This window comes from Pristiophorus japonicus, chromosome 7 (assembly GCF_044704955.1).
Source record: "Pristiophorus japonicus isolate sPriJap1 chromosome 7, sPriJap1.hap1, whole genome shotgun sequence".
Taxonomy (NCBI): Eukaryota; Metazoa; Chordata; class Chondrichthyes; family Pristiophoridae; genus Pristiophorus; species Pristiophorus japonicus.
The window spans coordinates 125,560,134-125,577,293 of record NC_091983.1 but is presented as its reverse complement, the minus strand read 5'-3'; the positions used below and the strand labels follow the sequence as shown (position 1 = coordinate 125,577,293).

Below are 17,160 nucleotides of genomic sequence, written 5' to 3'. Positions count from 1 at the left end.
TTGAATTTCATTTGCCACTGTTCTGCCCACCTGACCAGTACATTGATATCTTCCTGCAGTCCGCAGCTTTCTTCTTCATTATCAACTACTCAGCCAATTTTAGTGTCATCTGCAAACTTCCTAATCATACCCCCAACATTTAAGTCCAAGTCATTGATATATACCACAAAAAGCAAGGGACCCAGCACTGAGCCCTGTGGAACCCCATTGAATACAGCCTTCCAGTCACAAAATCATCCATCAATCATTATCCTTTGCTTCCTTTCTCCTAGCCAATTTTGGATCCAACTTGCCACTTTGCCCTCGATCCTATGGGCTATTACATAGAAACATAGAAACATAGAAAATAGGTGCAGGAGTAGGCCATTCAGCCCTTCTAGCCTGCACCGCCATTCAATGAGTTCATGGCTGAACATGAAACTTCAGTACCCCCTTCCTGCTTTCTCGCCATAACCCTTGATCCCCCGAGTAGTAAGGACTTCATCTAACTCCCTTTTGAATATATTTAGTGAATTGGCCTCAACTACTTTCTGTGGTAGAGAATTCCACAGGTTCACCACTCTCTGGGTGAAGAAGTTTCTCCTCATCTCGGTCCTAAATGGCTTACCCCTTATCCTCAGACTGTGACCCCTGGTTCTGGACTTCCCCAACATTGGGAACATTCTTTCTGCATCTAACCTGTCTAAACCCGTCAGAATTTTAAACGTTTCTATGAGATCCCCTCTCATTCTTCTGAACTCCAGTGAATACAAGCCCAGTTGATCCAATCTTTCTTGATAGGTCAGTCCCGCCATCCCGGGAATCAGTCTGGTGAACCTTCGCTGCACTCCCTTAATAGCAAGAATGTCCTTCCTCAAGTTAGGAGACCAAAACTGTACACAATACTCCAGGTGTGGCCTCACCAAGGCCCTGTACAACTGTAGCAACACCTCCCTGCCCCTGTATTCAAATCCCCTCGCTATGAAGGCCAACATGCCATTTGCTTTCTTAACCGCCTGCTGTACCTGCATGCCAACCTTCAATGACTGATGTACCATGACACCCAGGTCTCGTTGCACCTTCCCTTTTCCTAATCTGTCACCATTCAGATAATAGTCTGTCTCTCTGTTTTTACCACCAAAGTGGATAACCTCACATTTATCCACATTATACTTCATCTGCCATGCATTTGCCCACTCACCTAACCTATCCAAGTCACTCTGCAGCCTAATAGCATCCTCCTCGCAGCTCACACTGCCACCCAACTTAGTATCATCTGCAAATTTGGAGATACTGCATTTAATCCCCTCGTCTAAATCATTAATGTACAATGTAAACAGCTGGGGCCCCAGCACAGAACCTTGCGGCACTCCACTAGTCACTGCCTGCCATTCTGAAAAGTACCCGTTTACTCCTACTCTTTGCTTCCTGTCTGACAACCAGTTCTCAATCCACATCAGCACACTACCCCCAATCCCATGTGCTTTAACTTTGCACATTAATCTCTTGTGTGGGACCTTGTCGAAAGCCTTCTGAAAGTCCAAATATACCACATCAACTGGTTCTCCTTTGTCCACTTTACTGGAAACATCCTCAAAAAATTCCAGAAGATTTGTCAAGCATGATTTCCCTTTCACAAATCCATGCTGACTTGGACCTATCATGTCACCATTTTCCAGATGCACTGCTATGACATCCTTAATAATTGATTCCATCATTTTACCCACTACTGAGGTCAGGCTGACCGGTCTATAATTCCCTGTTTTCTCTCTCCCTCCTTTTTTAAAAAGTGGGGTTACATTGGCTACCCTCCACTCCATAGGAACTGATCCAGAGTCAATGGAATGTTGGAAAATGACTGTCAATGCATCCGCTATTTCCAAGGCCACCTCCTTAAGTACTCTAGGATGCAATCCATCAGGCCCTGGGGATTTATCGGCCTTCAATCCCATCAATTTCCCCAAAACAATTTCCCGACTAATAAAGATTTCCCTCAGTTCCCCCTCCTTACTAGACCCTCTGACCCCTTTTATATCCGGAAGGTTGTTTGTATCCTCCTTAGTGAATACCGAACCAAAGTACTTGTTCAATTGGTCCGCCATTTCTTTGTTCCCCGTTATGACTTCCCCTGATTCTGACTGCAGTGGACCTACGTTTGTCTTCACCAACCTTTTTCTCTTTACATACCTATAGAAACTTTTGCAATCCGCCTTAATGTTCCCTGCAAGCTTCTTCTCGTACTCCATTTTCCCTGTCCTAATCAAACCCTTTGTCCTCCTCTGCTGAGTTCTAAATTTCTCCCAGTCCCCAGGTTCGCTGCTATTTCTGGCCAATTTGTATGCCACTTCCTTGGCTTTAATACTATCCCTGATTTCCCTAGATAGCCACGGTTGAGCCACCTTCCCCTTTTTATTTTTACGCCAGACAGGAATGTACAATTGTTGTACTTCATCCATGCGGTCTCTAAATGTCTGCCATTGCCCATCCACAGTCAACCCCCTAAGTATCATTCGCCAATCTATCCTAGCCAATTCACGCCTCATACCTTCAAAGTTACCCTTCTTTAAGTTCTGGACCATGGTCTCTGAAATTACTGTTTCATTCTCCATCCTAATGCAGAATTCCACCATATTATGGTCACTCTTCCCCAAGGGGCCTCGCACAATGAGATTGCTAATTAATCCTCTCTCATTACACAACACCCAGTCTAAGATGGCCTCCCCCCTAGTTGGTTCCTCAACATATTGGTCTAGAAAACCATCCCTTATGCACTCCAGGAAATCCTCCTCCACCGTATTGCTTCCAGTTTGGCTAGCCCAATCTATGTGCATATTAAAGTCACCCATTATAACTGCTACACCTTTATTGCATGCACCCCTAATTTCCTGTTTGATGCCCTCCCCAACATCCCTATTACTGTTTGGAGGTCTGTACACAACTCCTACTAACGTTTTTTGCCCTTTGGTGTTCTGCAGCTCTACCCATATAGATTCCACATCATCCAAGCTAATGTCTTTCCTAACTATTGCATTAATCTCCTCTTTAACCAGCAATGCTACCCCACCTCCTTTACTGTCATGACCAGTCTGCCATGTGGGACCTTATCAAAAGCTTTGCTAAAATCCATATAAACTACCTCATATGCATTGCCCTCATTGACCCTCATTGGATACCTCCTCAAAAAGTTCAATCAAGTTAGATACAACCTCCCCTTGACAAATCCATGCTGACTGTCCTTGATTAATATTGTGTTCCTAACACAGATGAGACTGCACACAGGGAGGTTAAAGTAACAGTGACCTCAGTCTTTATTAAGACACTCAAGAGTGAGGAACAGGCCTTAGGGGACGGCTTATATACCGTGCTCCCAAGGGATGCTGGGATCCCTTGGGACTTCAGGGGATGCGCTCCCTGGTGGCGGAACATGGGAGTGCATGCTTTACAGATACACAACATCACGCCCCGCCAAAGTCAAAGTGAAAACTATTTACAAGCTGAGGCGGTCGGGAGCCTTTCTTTCCCTGGTGGACCGCCTCGGTACAAATGCCTGTTCTGGTTGTTGGCTGTGCCCTCGCTGGGCTGGCGTGTTGTTGGCCCTGCAGGGCTGCTAGGTGAGCCTGGCCTTGCTGGGCTGTTGGGCGTGATGGGTTTGATTTCCTGGTGGTGTCGTTGATCCTTTGGGTGTGTGTTGTGGGCTCGAAAAAGCTGGTGTCTGCTGTGGGTTGTTCAGGGCAGTCTGTAAACCGCAGCCTCGTTTGGTCCAGGTGCTTTCTGCAAATTTGTCCATTGTCTAGTTTGACTACAAACACCCTACTCCCTTCTTTAGCTATCACCATGCCCGCGATCCACTTGGGACCATGTCCATAGTTTAGCACACACACAGGGTCATTCAGATCAATTTCCCGTGACACAGTGACGTGACCATCGTTTACATTTTGTTGCTGCCGCCTGCTCTCTACCTGATCATGCAGGTTGGGATGAACCAGTGAGAGTCTGGTTTTAAGTGCCCTTTTCATGAGTAGCTCAGCCGGGGGCACCTCTGTGAGCGAGTGGGGTCTCGTGCGGTAGCTGAGCAGTACTCGGGACAGGCGGGTTTGGAGTGAGCCTTCTGTGACTCATTTAAGGCTCTGTTTGATTGTTTGTACTGCCCGCTCTGCCTGCCCATTGGAGGCTGGTTTAAACGGGGCCGAGGTGACATGTTTGATCCCATTGCGGGCCATGAATTTTTTAACTTCGGCACTGGTGAAACATGGCCCGTTGTCACTGACCAGTATGTCAGGCAGGCCGTGGGTGGCAAACATAGCCCTCAGGCTTTCAATGGTGGCGGTGGTAGTGCTTCCCGACATTATTTCACACTCAATCCATTTAGAAAAAGCATCCATCACCACCAGGAACATTTTATCGAGAAACGGGCCCACATAGTGAACATGGATCCTCGACCATGGTCTGGAGGGCCAGGACCACAAACTTAGTGGTGTCTATCTGGGCGCATTGCTCATTTGAGCACACACGCTGCATTGCCGTACACAGGACTCTAAGTCGGAGTCGATACCGAGCCACCACACATGGGATCTGTCTATCGCTTTCATTATTTTTGTACCCGGGTGTGTGCTGTGGAGATCCAAGATGAACGTCTCCTTGCCCGTTTTGGGTAGCACTACGCGGTTACCCCACTACATACATTTTGTACAATTCAGAACAGGTATATAAAGTACTGCAAGTCTGGAGACTCCCTACATGAGGTTTCTCACCCAAATAAAACATACTCAGATTACATATCACCAGCTGACTTCTAGTTATTTAAGTGGGGATCAGCATTTCTTCCCCTTCTGGCACTCCAACCTAACTCAAAGTTTCACAACCACCAGTTGCGGTTCAATCCACCTACTCTTCAGAGTTTCCAAACCAAGTTAATGCCAACACCTCCTCAGAGTGCTGCTGTTGGGCTGATGTTGCAAGTGTTCTAGTGTTGGGTTAAAGAGTAACGCTCATCCCTCTCGGGTGGACGGAAAAGATCCCATGACATTATTTAAAGAAGAGCCAGTGGGGCTACCCTGCTATCCTGACCCATATTTATCCTTCAATCACATAATTAAAAAACACATTATCTGGTCATTAATCTCACTGCTGTTTGTGAAACCTTTCTGTATGCAAATTGTCTGCCGCATTTGTCTACATTATGACAGTGTCTGCACTTAAAAAGCACTTCCTTGGATGTGAAGCGCTTTGGGACACCCCAATGTCATGCAAGGCACTGCAAAAATGCAGCAGTGGCAGAGGTGTGGAAGCAGGTTGTCACGGCCCACAATAGGTTTGTGGCTGGTAAAATTTGCAGCAAAACAATGGAGAGGGGTAAGTGTTTCACTTGCTGATTAAAACAAAAAAATATACTCTCTTTTTAAGCAAAATAAACCACCTCTATTGTGTCCATCATAATTTATGCTCACCATTCTTTGTCACTCAAAGTCACAATCCAAGCTAAGTAAGCTATATTAAGGATTCTGTTTATAATTATTTTCCGTGTTAACTGAAAAGGATTTATTAGCTGATCTCCATAACATATTAGAGAGCATTTTGAAAGGCATCACCCTTGGAATGGAACCTGAATGGATGGGAGTGTGTGTTGGAAACAAGGCTATAACATCAGAGCATCATTTCTATAGCCTGCATACCTCACTAGCAAGGCTCCAAACCAAAGCCTCATCTCACAAAATTACCAATAGTTTTCCTAAATCTTTGAATGTAATTGTCATGTGAGTACATTCTGTTTGTAGCCACCTGATGGCGTCATAGTTGGAGGCCATTGAGCAGCACGCACATGGTGGTGCTCAGGTATAAAAGGCCAGCCATTGTGAGAGTCAGGCACTTTGGGCCGAAATAAAGCAGAGCCAAGGTTGTACCTTGCTGAGTTAAACAGTATTCAGTTTAAACCTTTATTGCATACGTAACATTTGGCGACGAGAAAACAAGAACCTTTGTTTGCAAAATGAGTATGATTGGATTTTTAGAGCGATTCATGGAGGGAGAAGATTGGGTAGACTTAGTGAGCAATTTGAACCAGTACTTCGTGGCCAACAAAATGAAGGGGGGCGACGATGCAGATCAGCGCCGGGCCGTGTTCCTCACTGTGTGCGGTTCAAAGATCTACGGTCTGATAAAGAATCTACTCATGCTCAGTGATCCAACAGAGAAAACATACGAGGAGTTGTGTACATTGGTGCGGGAGCACCTCAAGCCAAATGACGGCATCATCATCTTGAGATACAGGTTTTATACACACGTTCGATCAGAGGGCCAGAGCGCGGCGGAACTTGTTGCCGACCTGAGACCGTGCAAGTTCGGGACGGTGTTGGCAGACATGCTGCGGGACTTCTTTGTTATCAGTATCAACCACATTTCTTCTCCCAGAGGGTTGTGAATCTGTGGAATTCTCTGCCCAAGGAAGCAGTTGAGGCTAGCTCTTTGATTGTATTCAAGTCACAGATAGATAGATTTTTAACCAATAAGGGAATTAAGGGTTATGGGGAGCGGGCGGGTAAGTGGAGCTGAGTCCACGGCCAGATCAGCCATGATCTCGTTGAATGGCGGAGCAGGCTCGAGGGGCTAGATGGCCTACTCCTGTTCCTAATTCTTATGTTCCTATGTTCTTATGTTCTTACAGGCAGTCTGCCTGAATGGACAGCTTGTCCTTTCGCAATTGGAACAGCTTGATTAGCTCTTGCATTTCAACAGGGATACTGGCCCAGCTCCCATGTGGTACACAGTTTTTTACTAGGAACAGCAGAAGATCTTGGCTGGTCCAAGTTCTAATCTGGCGGGCCGTGACAGGTGATTTATCATTTTCAAACATTTCCATGACCATCAACAAGTCTGCGGGCTGCACCACCATCAACAAGTTTGTGGCTGCGCCATTTCCACCCCCGTGGTGGGCAATGGTAGCTGACTGAGAGCATCCGCACAGTTCTCGGTGCCTGTCCTGTGGCGGATGGTATGGTTATACGCTGATAGCGCGAGTGATCACCTTTGTATGCAGGCTGCGGCATTAGTACTTATCCCCTTATTTTCAGCGAACAGGGATATGAGGGGCTTGTGATCAGTTTCCAGCTCAAATTTGAGGCCAAACAGGTACTGATGCATTTTCTTTACCCTGAACACACATGCTAATGCCTCTTTCTCAATCATGCTGTCGGCCCTCTCAGCCTTAGACAAGTTCCTGGAGGCACAGGCAACAGGTTGCAACTTCCCCGCAACGTTAGCTTGTTGTAATATACACCCGACTCCGTACGACGATGCATCACATGCTAACACAAGTCTTTTACACGGGTTATACAATACAAGCAGCTTGTTGGAGCATAAAATATTTCTGGCTTTCTCAAAAGCAATTACTTGTTTTTTCTCCCCATATCCAGTTCTCACCTTTATGCAATAACACATGTAGGGACTCTAAGAGGGTGCTTAACCCCAGTAGGAAGTTACCAAAATAGTTGAGGAGTCCCAGGAACGACCGCAGTTCCGTGACGTTCTGTGGCCTGGGCGCGTTCCTCATAGTCCCTGTCTTGGCGTCTGTGGGCCGAATGCCATCCGCCACGATCTTTTTCCCAAAAAACTCCACTTCCGTTGCCATGAAGACGCATTTCGACCTCTTCAGTCGCAGCCCTACGCGATCCAATGCTGGAGGACCTCCTCCAGGTTTTGTAGGTGCTCGACGGTGTCCCAACCCGTGACCAATATGTCATCCTGAAAAGCCACCGTGCGTGGTACCGACTTGACTAGGCTCTCCATGTTTCTCTGGAAGATCGCTGCAGCCGACCAAATTCCAAACGGGCATCTGTTGTAGATGAACAGTCCCTTGTGCGTGTTGATGCAGGTTAAGCCCATCGAAGACTCCTCCAGCTCCTGCGTCATGTAGGCCGAAGTCAGGTCGAGCTTGGTGAACGTCTTGCCTCCTGCCAGTGTCACAAATAGGTCGTTTGCCTTAGGTAGTGGGTATTGGTCCTGCAGCGAGAAATGATTAATAGTTATTTTATAATCGCCACAAATCCTGACCGTGCCATCACTTTTGAGTACTGGAACAATCAGGCTGGCCCACTCGCTGAATTCCACTAGGGAGATGATGCCCTCACGTTGCAGCCTGTCGAGCTTGATTTCCACTCTCTCCCTCATCATGTGAGGTACCACTCGCGCCTTAAATGGGTCGTGCCTCTGGGACCAAGTGGATCCGCACCTTCACCCTGGAAAAGTTTCCAATGCCTGGCTCAAAAAAGGAAGGAAATTTGTTGAGAATCTGGGTACATGAGGCCTCATCGACATGTGATAGTGCTCGGATGTCATCGCAGTTCCAACAGATTTTGCCCAGCCAGCTCCTTCCAAGCAGTGTGGGACCATCGCCTGGGACAATCCAGAGTTCGTGCACCGTGCCCTCGTAGGCGACCTTGACCATGACACTGCCCAGGACAGTGATAATCTCTTTGGTGTACATTCTCAGTTTCGTGTGGATGGGGCTCAGGGCTGGTCTGAGTGCCTTGTTGCACCACAGTCTCTCAAACATCTTTTTACTCGTGATGGATTGGCTAGTGCCAGTGTCCAGTTCCATGGCTACGGGTATGCCATTCAACTTTACATTTAGCATTATAGGTGGACATTGCATCGAAAATGTGTGCACTCCATGTACTTCAGCATCTGCCTCCTCTCTCTGAGGCTTGAAATTGCTTTGATCCACCATGGACCGATCTTCCTCTGCCACATTGTGGTTAGCAGGTTTTGCAGAACTTGCAGCTCGTCTGCAAGCTCGTTGGAGGTGCCCCATTGTTCCACAGGTCTTGCAAACATACCCTTTGAAGTGGCATGAATGGAAGCCTCCACAATGCCAACAATGTGTGAATTGCCTTGCATTCATCCTTTGTTGCGGACTCTGAGTCATCTGGGTCACCTGAGGCCTGCTGGCAGTTGCAGACTCGTGGTTTCTGCCCTGTTCATTTCTGCTCGCAAACACAGTTCCAGTTAATTTATGAACATTGCTAGCACTTGTGTGCTGAGAGATTTGTTTGGTGTTATCACTGGTGGACATAAATGCCTGTGTTATCGCAATGGCCTTACTGAGGGTCGGTGTCTTTGCAGTCAAAAGTTTTCATAGGATGGTCCCGTGGCCAATGCCCAGTCCAAAAAAGTCTCTGAGCATGTGATCCAGGTAGCCATCAAACTCACATTGTCCTGCAAGTCGCCTTAGCTCGGCGATGTAGCTCGCCACTTCCTGACCTTCAGATCGCTGGCACGTGCAGAACTGTTACCTCGCCATCAGCACGCTCTCCCTCAGGTTAAGATGCTCCCGAATCAGTGTACACAGCTCCTGATACGACTTATTTATGGGTTTCACTGGAGCCAGAAGATTCTTCATGAGGTTGTAGGTCGGTGCCCCGCAGACTGTGAGGAGGACCACTCTCCATTTTGCAACGCTTCCTTCTGCGTCCAGCTCGTTGGCTACAAAATACTGGTCTAGCCATTCGACATAGGCTTCCCAGTCCTCACCCTCCGAGAACTTCTCCAGGATGCCCACAGTTTGCTGCATCTTTGCATTATATTTGTATACTCGTCGCCAGTTATTGTGTTCCTAACACAGATGAGACTACACACAGGGAGGTTAAAGTAACAATGACCTCAGTCTTTATTAAGACACTCCAGAGTGAGGAACAGGCCTTAGTGGCCGGCTTATATACAGTGCTCCCAAGGGATGCTGGTATCCCTTGGGACCTCAGGGGATGCGCTCCCTGGTGGCGGAACATGGGAGTGCATGCTTTATAGATACACAACAATTAATCCATGTCCTTCCAAATGAAGATTTATCCTCTCCCTCAGGAATTTTTCCAATAATTTTCCCACCACCGAAATTAGGCTGACTGGCCTGTAATTACTCGGCCTATCCGTTTCTCCCTTTTTAAACAAAGGTACAACAACAGCAGTCCTCCATTTCTCTGGCACCGCACATGTAGCCAGAGAGGATTGGAAAATGATGGTCAGATCCTCTGCTATTTCCTCTTTTGCTTCTCTTAACAGTCTTGGATACAATTCATCTGGGCCGAGGGATTTATCCACTTTCAAAGCTGCTAAGCCCCTTGATACTTCCTCTCTCACTATTTTTATTTTATCTAATATTTCACACTCCTTTTCCTGCATTTCAAAGTCTGCATTGCCCCTCAATTTTGTGAAAACGGATGTGAAGTATTCATTAGGAATCCTATCCACGTCTTCCGTCTCCACACATAGATTTCCTTTATGGTCTCTAATAGGCCCCACTCTTTCTTTAGTTATCCTCTTGCTCTTAATGAAACATCTTTGGGTTTCCCCTGATCTTAGTTGTCAACATTCTTTCATGCTCTTTCTTTGCTTTCCTGTTATCTTTTTTAATTGCCCTCATGCACTTCTTATACTCCTCTAGAGTTTCTACAGTATTGAGTTCCCGGTATGTGTCATAAGCTTCCCTTTTTTTCTTTATCTTACCCTGTTTGTCCCTTGACATCCAGGGGGCTCTAGATTTGTTAGCCCCGCCCTTTTAATTCAAGGGAACATACTTGCTCTGTATCCTCAGGATCTCCTCCTTGAATGCCACCCATTGCTCTGACACTGATTTACTTTCAAGTAGCCGTTTCAAAGTCCACTTTGGCCAAATCCCATCTCAGCCCAGCAAAATTGCTTTACCCCAATTGAGACCTTTTATTCCTGGTCCCCCTTTTCCTTTTCTATAATTATCCTAAATCTTATTGAATTATGATCACTCGCACCAAAATGCTCTCACAATCATACCCCTTCCACCTGCCCCTCTTCATTCCCCAAAACCAAGTCCAGAACCGCCCCCTCCCTTATTGGGTTTGTTACATCCTGGCTAAAGAAGTTCTCCTGAATGCATTTTAGGAATTCCGCACCCTCTGTACCATTCACACTACCTTTTTCCCAGTTAATGTTAGGGTGGTTGAAATCCCCCACTATTACAACTCTATAGTTTTTGCACTTCACAGCAATTTGCCCACTTATTTGTTCTTATATTTCCCTCTGACTTCTTGGAGGTCTCTAGTATACTCCCAATAGTGGGATCGCCCCTTTTTTGTTCTTTAATTCAACCCATATGGCCTCGTTTGATGACCCCTCTAACATATCATCCCTTCTCACAGCTGTAATTGTTTCTTTCATCAATACTGCGACCCCCCCCCACTCCTTTTTTAACCTCCCCCTTTATCCCGTCTGAAAACCCTGTAACCACGAAACCCACACCTGCCCTTCTTTCAGCCATGTCTCAGTAATGGCTATAATAGCGTACTCCCAAGTGTCAATCTGTGCTCTTAGCTCATCTGCCTCATTTCCTATACACGTTGCGTCGAAGTATATACCATTTAGTATTGCCAAACTCTCCTGCCACATATTTTCCAGTCCTTGTTTCCTCTGTCTTTCAAATTCACTTTCTACTTCTATTTCTCTGCTGCCCAATTCCAGCTTTGCTTCTCTCTCCACTGAATCTATTCTCCGGTTCCCATCCACCTGCCAAGCTAGTTTAAACCCTCTCCAACAGCACTAGCAAAACCTCCCATAAGGATACTAGTCCCGGCTCTGTTGAGGTGCAACCCGTCCGGCTTGTACAGGTCCCGCCTCCCCCAAAAACGATCCCAATCGATCAGGAATCTGAAGCCTTCCCACCTGCACCATCTGTCCAGCCACATAATCATCTTCTCAATCCTCCTATTTCTGCACTCATTAGCACGTGGCACCGGCAGTAATCCGGAGATTACTACCTTTGAGATCCTGCTTTTTAATAATGCTGCAAGATTTTTTTTTACATCTCCTGAGGGCACATTAGATCTCGGTTTAACATCTCATCTGAAAGAGACGACCTCAGACAGTGTAATATTCCCTCAGTACTGCACTGGATTGTCACCCTAGATTAGTACTCAAGTCTCTGGAGTGGGGTTTGAACCCATGACCTTCTGACTCAGAGGCACGAGTGGTACTACTGAGCCAAGTCTGACACCTAGTCATATTAACATCATTCACATTTCCCTATATTTTCTTGTAAATGCCTTAGCAGTTCACTGTTTATTCCTGACTGAGTCACAACCTGACGTGCACACGCGCCGGAAGAGGTGGCGCAAGTTCCGGGTTTAGGCGTTCACTACGCATGAGCCTGAACCCGGCACGGGCTCTGTCAAAATCGCACACACCCCCGGGAGAAGGGTCTTCGCGGGTGGAGAGTTGAGCTATTTGCCTAATTCCTGCCCAGTGAATGTCCTTAAAACTCTTACACCTAGTAAAAGCAGGTTTAAGGCCTGTTTTTACCAGCATAAGAGTTTTAAAAGATAGAAAAATTTAATTTTATGACTAATTGTTATATTAAAAACCCTGACCATTAAGGTAAGTTTATTTTTAGCATTTTTAAAACATATTAAAACATTTTTTTTTAATTTGTTTTTCTAAAACATTTCTAAATCAATTTCTATTCATTTTAAATAAGTGAGGTGTTTTTTTTAAATTGATGCATTGTGTTTTCTTTGTTTTGGGGGGTATCCCCATTTATAATAATGGGAGCTCTGTACAAACGGAAATCAACATTACTATCAATGGAAATATTAAATTTTTGTTGGTGGCCCAGGCTCATGTGATCCCAGGATGCGCGTATGCTCCTGGGATGCGCGGGCCTCTGCATTGAGCTGCGCATCTAGGCCTCGGAGCGGAAGTGGTCGTTCCTCCAGGACCACCAGGTACATTCCTACTTTTTTGTGGTTGGTGGAAACTGCCCACGGGAAGCCTCCGACCGCAATTTCTGGGCCAATATGATGGATTCGACTGACACTGTTATTTACGTCATGATTTTGTGTCTGTGATTCTTTCAGTTGTCACTTGAAATGTACAGAGGGCATTTCTTAATATTTTAATTTTTAACTGATGCATATTAACTATAGAATATTATGAACCATGACATTTTCTCATACAGTCTTAATTACATTTTCACAGAAAACAACATTAAACCAGACATGAAAAGACATAATCAGGATCATGGAAATGAGTCTACATCCCCAGGCAAGGAGGTGCTTCTGTCCAACATTGACTCAATCGTTACAGCAGTAGATGAACCGATACCTGAAATAAATCCTTATTCTGATGTTAGGAGTTGTCGACCAACATACTCAGCCAAACAAGAAGAGTTCTGGACTCCAAAAGAGGATCTAATTCTGCAAAGTCCTAGAAAAAGTCCCACTGATCAAGACATAGGAACAGACAGGTCTTTAGGTAGAAATGCCCAACCCGGGCTTTCTCCAGCAACTGGAAGGTCAAATCTTTCTGAACAAATCGGTTACTTCAAGCACATTCCTACAATTGCATTTGACAGTCATGATTCAGGGCTACCTTACAGCAATGCAGAAATTGTACAAGTACCCAAAGATAATAGTGACTTTATGAAGAGACCTTCTGTGTCAAGTGGAGAAATACTATCCAATTCAAAGAAAAACTACCCCATGCATGATGCTGATATGAGGCAGAAGAACCCATTTTCAAGAAATTCATCAACATTGCTGTCAGAAATTCTGCAGGGTGGTAAAAAGCCACAAAAAGACAACACCGATACTGCCATAAAATCAAATCTATCGGCAGTGCAATATCCAGTAACAGAAAGTTCTGTGAGCGAATCTCCTGACATAGATAGTCTATTTTGTTCAAGACCTTCAGATTTAAAATCAGTTGCAACCAATACAAAGTCCAATGAATCGAAGGAGAAAGATCAACACAGAGACAATATCTGGGACCAAAGTTCTGAACCAGATGGATCTATAGGTTTAAAGAACAACATATCAAGCCAAACCAAGAAGCCAGGAGAATATTACAATGACATACCAAATCTAACATTAGGGAAAGGAGAGACTGAGCATTTGCGAAGAAAAGGCATTTTAAAGCGCAGTCCAAGTACGAGCTCCACTGAATCAGAAAACCTATCCAAATGGACCTCAATTCGGTCCACAGAAGACATAGGAGCTATGCCTCTACAAACTGAGGATTCTGATGGCATCACAAAGATGGAGACAGGTAGCAAGCAAGTGAGGTTCTCTACTAAAATGAAAAACAAGCCTCTGTCAAATATAGTTGAAGGGCGGAAAACTGACGAAGCTCGTAACTCTTCACTGATAATGAGTGAAGAACACACCTTGCCACAGCAAGAAGATAATAATGTCAATATATTCTCCTCATTGTCTCCAGCTCCAGCTCAAAGATATGAAACCGAACAAGATGTAAATCAGTATTTGACCAACAAAGGAACAATTGAACGTGACCATTTCCCATCGCCGAACTGGAGAGAAAACCCAGGGGCACCATGGAAAAAAATCCAAGGTATGCTCGTAATTTGGCTGCTTCGTAAGAGCATTTGTTATTTCTGTTGAAATTATAAATGTCCTTTTCCTTACTCACTTTGACAATTTATATTTTGTTTTCCCTGTTAAAACTGGATGGCAGTTCAACACATCTTAACTCACTAGGGGTCATTTTTCAGAAATAGATCACATGTTTCTGTCAGAGAAGTATCTTGTATTCAAGTTGGGACCAATCTGTTTCAAAAGCACCAGCGAAGTGGGTTCTGTGCCTTTTTATTTGACTAGGAATAAACTATAGAAACTTCAAATACCTGATAGTCATGGCTCTGTCTTCCTTGGCAACATGGAGACTTCAGTTCCACATAAAAACATAAGAAACAGGAGCAGGAGTATACCATTCAGCCTTTCGCGCCTGCTCCGACATTCAAAAACATAATTGCGGAACTTTTACCTTAACTCCACTTTCCCACACTATCTCTATATCCCTTGGTTCCCTTTGTATCCAAAAATCTATTGCTCTCTGTCTTGAATATACTCAATGGCTGAGCATCCACAGCTCTTTGGGGTAGAGAATTCCAAAGATTCACAACTCTTTGAATGAAGAAATTTCTCCTCGGTCCTAAATGGCTGACCCCTTATTCTGAAACTGTGGCCCCTACTTTTAGACTCCCCAGCCAGGGGAAACATCTTCCTAGCATCTACTCTGTCAAATCCTTTAAGAATTTTATACGTTTCAATGAGATCATCTTTCATTCTTCTAAACTCAAGGGAATCTAGGCCTAGTCTACTCAATATCTCCTCATAGAACAATCCCCCTATCCCAGGGCTTAGTCTAGTGAACATTCTCTCTAAGGCAATCATTTCTTTCTTAGGTAAGGAGACCAAAACTGGAATCTTAAAGGAGATAAACCCGATCAAGTTACTTGTCTCTCCAGTGTACCTTACTCTGATGAACATTTCCTTCCCAGATACAATAGAAAAATACTGCAGATGCTGGAAATCTAAAATAAAAACTGAAAATGCTGTAAATACTCAGTAGTGCAGGCAGTATAGATAGAGGGAGAGAAGGACCAAGGTGTTGGATAGAAGCGGAGAGGACAGGAAAGGGAGAAGGTGGGTAGGAGAAGAAGGAGACCGTACAGATGATAGATGGGGGAGAGCGGAGACGGTAGAGAGGGGAGGTAGTGGCAGGGAGAGAGCAAATATTTTTGCTAGCAACCTTAAGAACTGTATCAGAGTTCTGATAGACAGCATTTAGATAAGATTATTAAAATATAGGGTGTAGAGCGCTGCCTGTGAACAAACCCAGAATTAAAAAATGATAGAGGGAAAAAGCGGTACATTGGGGTGGTGACTGTCTATATTCAGCCAGCAGAGGAGCATTATTGGTTCTTGCCTGGGTGATGCCATCAGGCTGATAGTTAGCTGCACTCACCCACCTCCTCCCATTCCTGTCCTATCCAATACCTTTATCCTTCCCTCCTTCTATCTTATCCATCGCCTTCCCTCCTTTCTCCTTCCTTCTCCAAAGTCTTCCCTTAACCCTCTATTCCCCTCTATCTTCATGAGTGATGGGGGGGAGTAGGGTCATTATCAGGCAGCAGGAGTGGCAGGGACTGAGTCTGGAGAGGCCCAACACTGGAGAAGCTGAACGGCAAAGGTGGCGGGGAGATACTCACAAATTGGGAGTAGGCATGCCCCAGCATCACGGGAGGCCTGATAAACAAAGCATTGAGATGACCGAGGCCTCAATAACCTAGAGCCAGCAGGCTGCACATGGAAAACAAGTACCCCAGGGCAGCCCATGGCTCCAGACCGAAGTAATATAGGAAAAAGCCTGGCCATCCTCTGGGCTCACAGGAAGGTAAGCCATTCTCGGGGAGGCCATTCTCGGGGAAGTGCGCCCCATGCAGCAGCAGTCCAATTTATTTTTATGAAGCCTGGAGGAGAATTCCTGCTCCTCCTGACCCCACACAAATAAATAAAGAGCTTACCTTTGTGCAGTTCTTTGGCTGTGTTATATATATGGATTGTATTTACTCTGTACAGCCACCAGAGGGCTCATTCCCCGGAGTCCCAAGGGATCCCGTAATCCCCTGGGAGCACAGGTATTTAAGAAAGCTTCACAGATTGGAGAGGCACTCTGGAGACCTGCAATAAAAGACTAAGGTCACAATTTACTTTGAGCTCACAGTGTTCAGTCTGACTCTTTCTCCATACACGACAACTGGTGATGAGATACAGATAGCGAACCCAAAGATGCAGAGAACAGTGAGCATCCTGGAGAAATTCTCGGAGGGAAATGATTGGGAAACTTTTGTGGAGGGACTTGACCAATACTTCGTGGCCAACGAGCTAGATGGGGAAGAGAGCGCTGCCAAACATAGAGCGATCCTCCTCACCATCTGTGGGGCATCAACGTATGGCCTCATGAAGAATCTGCTACTCCAGCGAAATTTACGGAGAAATCGTACAACGATTTGTACACACTGGTCCGAGAGCATTTGAACCCGAAGGAAAGCCTTCTGATGCTGAGGTACCGATTCTACACCTACAAAAGGTCTGAAGGTCAGCAAGTGGCGAGTTATGTCGGCGAGCTGAGACGTCTTGCAGGACATTGCGAATTTGAAGGACATTTGGAGCAAATGCTCAGGTGTGCTGCTAAGCCTGTTAAACCTGCAAACCACCACGTTGCAGAGGAGGACAGATCCACGGAGGATCATACGAACCAGAGCCTCAGATAGAGGAGGCAGAGGTACATGGGTGCACACATTCACCATGAATTGTCCTTCGATAAAGTTGAATGTAGAACTAAATGGACTCCCGGTGTCAATGG

The 17,160-nt window shown here is 45.5% G+C and overlaps 1 protein-coding gene across 3 annotated transcripts in view; it reads left to right on the top strand.

Moving 5' to 3' along the window:
• LOC139267266 (synaptotagmin-like protein 1) overlaps nucleotides 1–17,160 on the top strand; it is a 338,973-nt gene that overhangs the window by 187,144 nt on the left and 134,669 nt on the right. Inside the window, exons 7-8 of one of the 3 annotated variants that reach the window (XM_070885305.1) lie at nucleotides 12,973–14,040; nucleotides 14,212–14,343. The exons of 1 other annotated variant lie outside the window; for it this stretch is intronic. In XM_070885305.1, coding sequence (XP_070741406.1) covers nucleotides 12,973–14,040; nucleotides 14,212–14,343 — 1,200 coding nt within the window. Of the gene's footprint in view, nucleotides 1–12,972; nucleotides 14,344–17,160 lie in introns of all 3 variants that reach the window. One more of the 3 variants, XM_070885304.1, reaches the window with a different exon arrangement.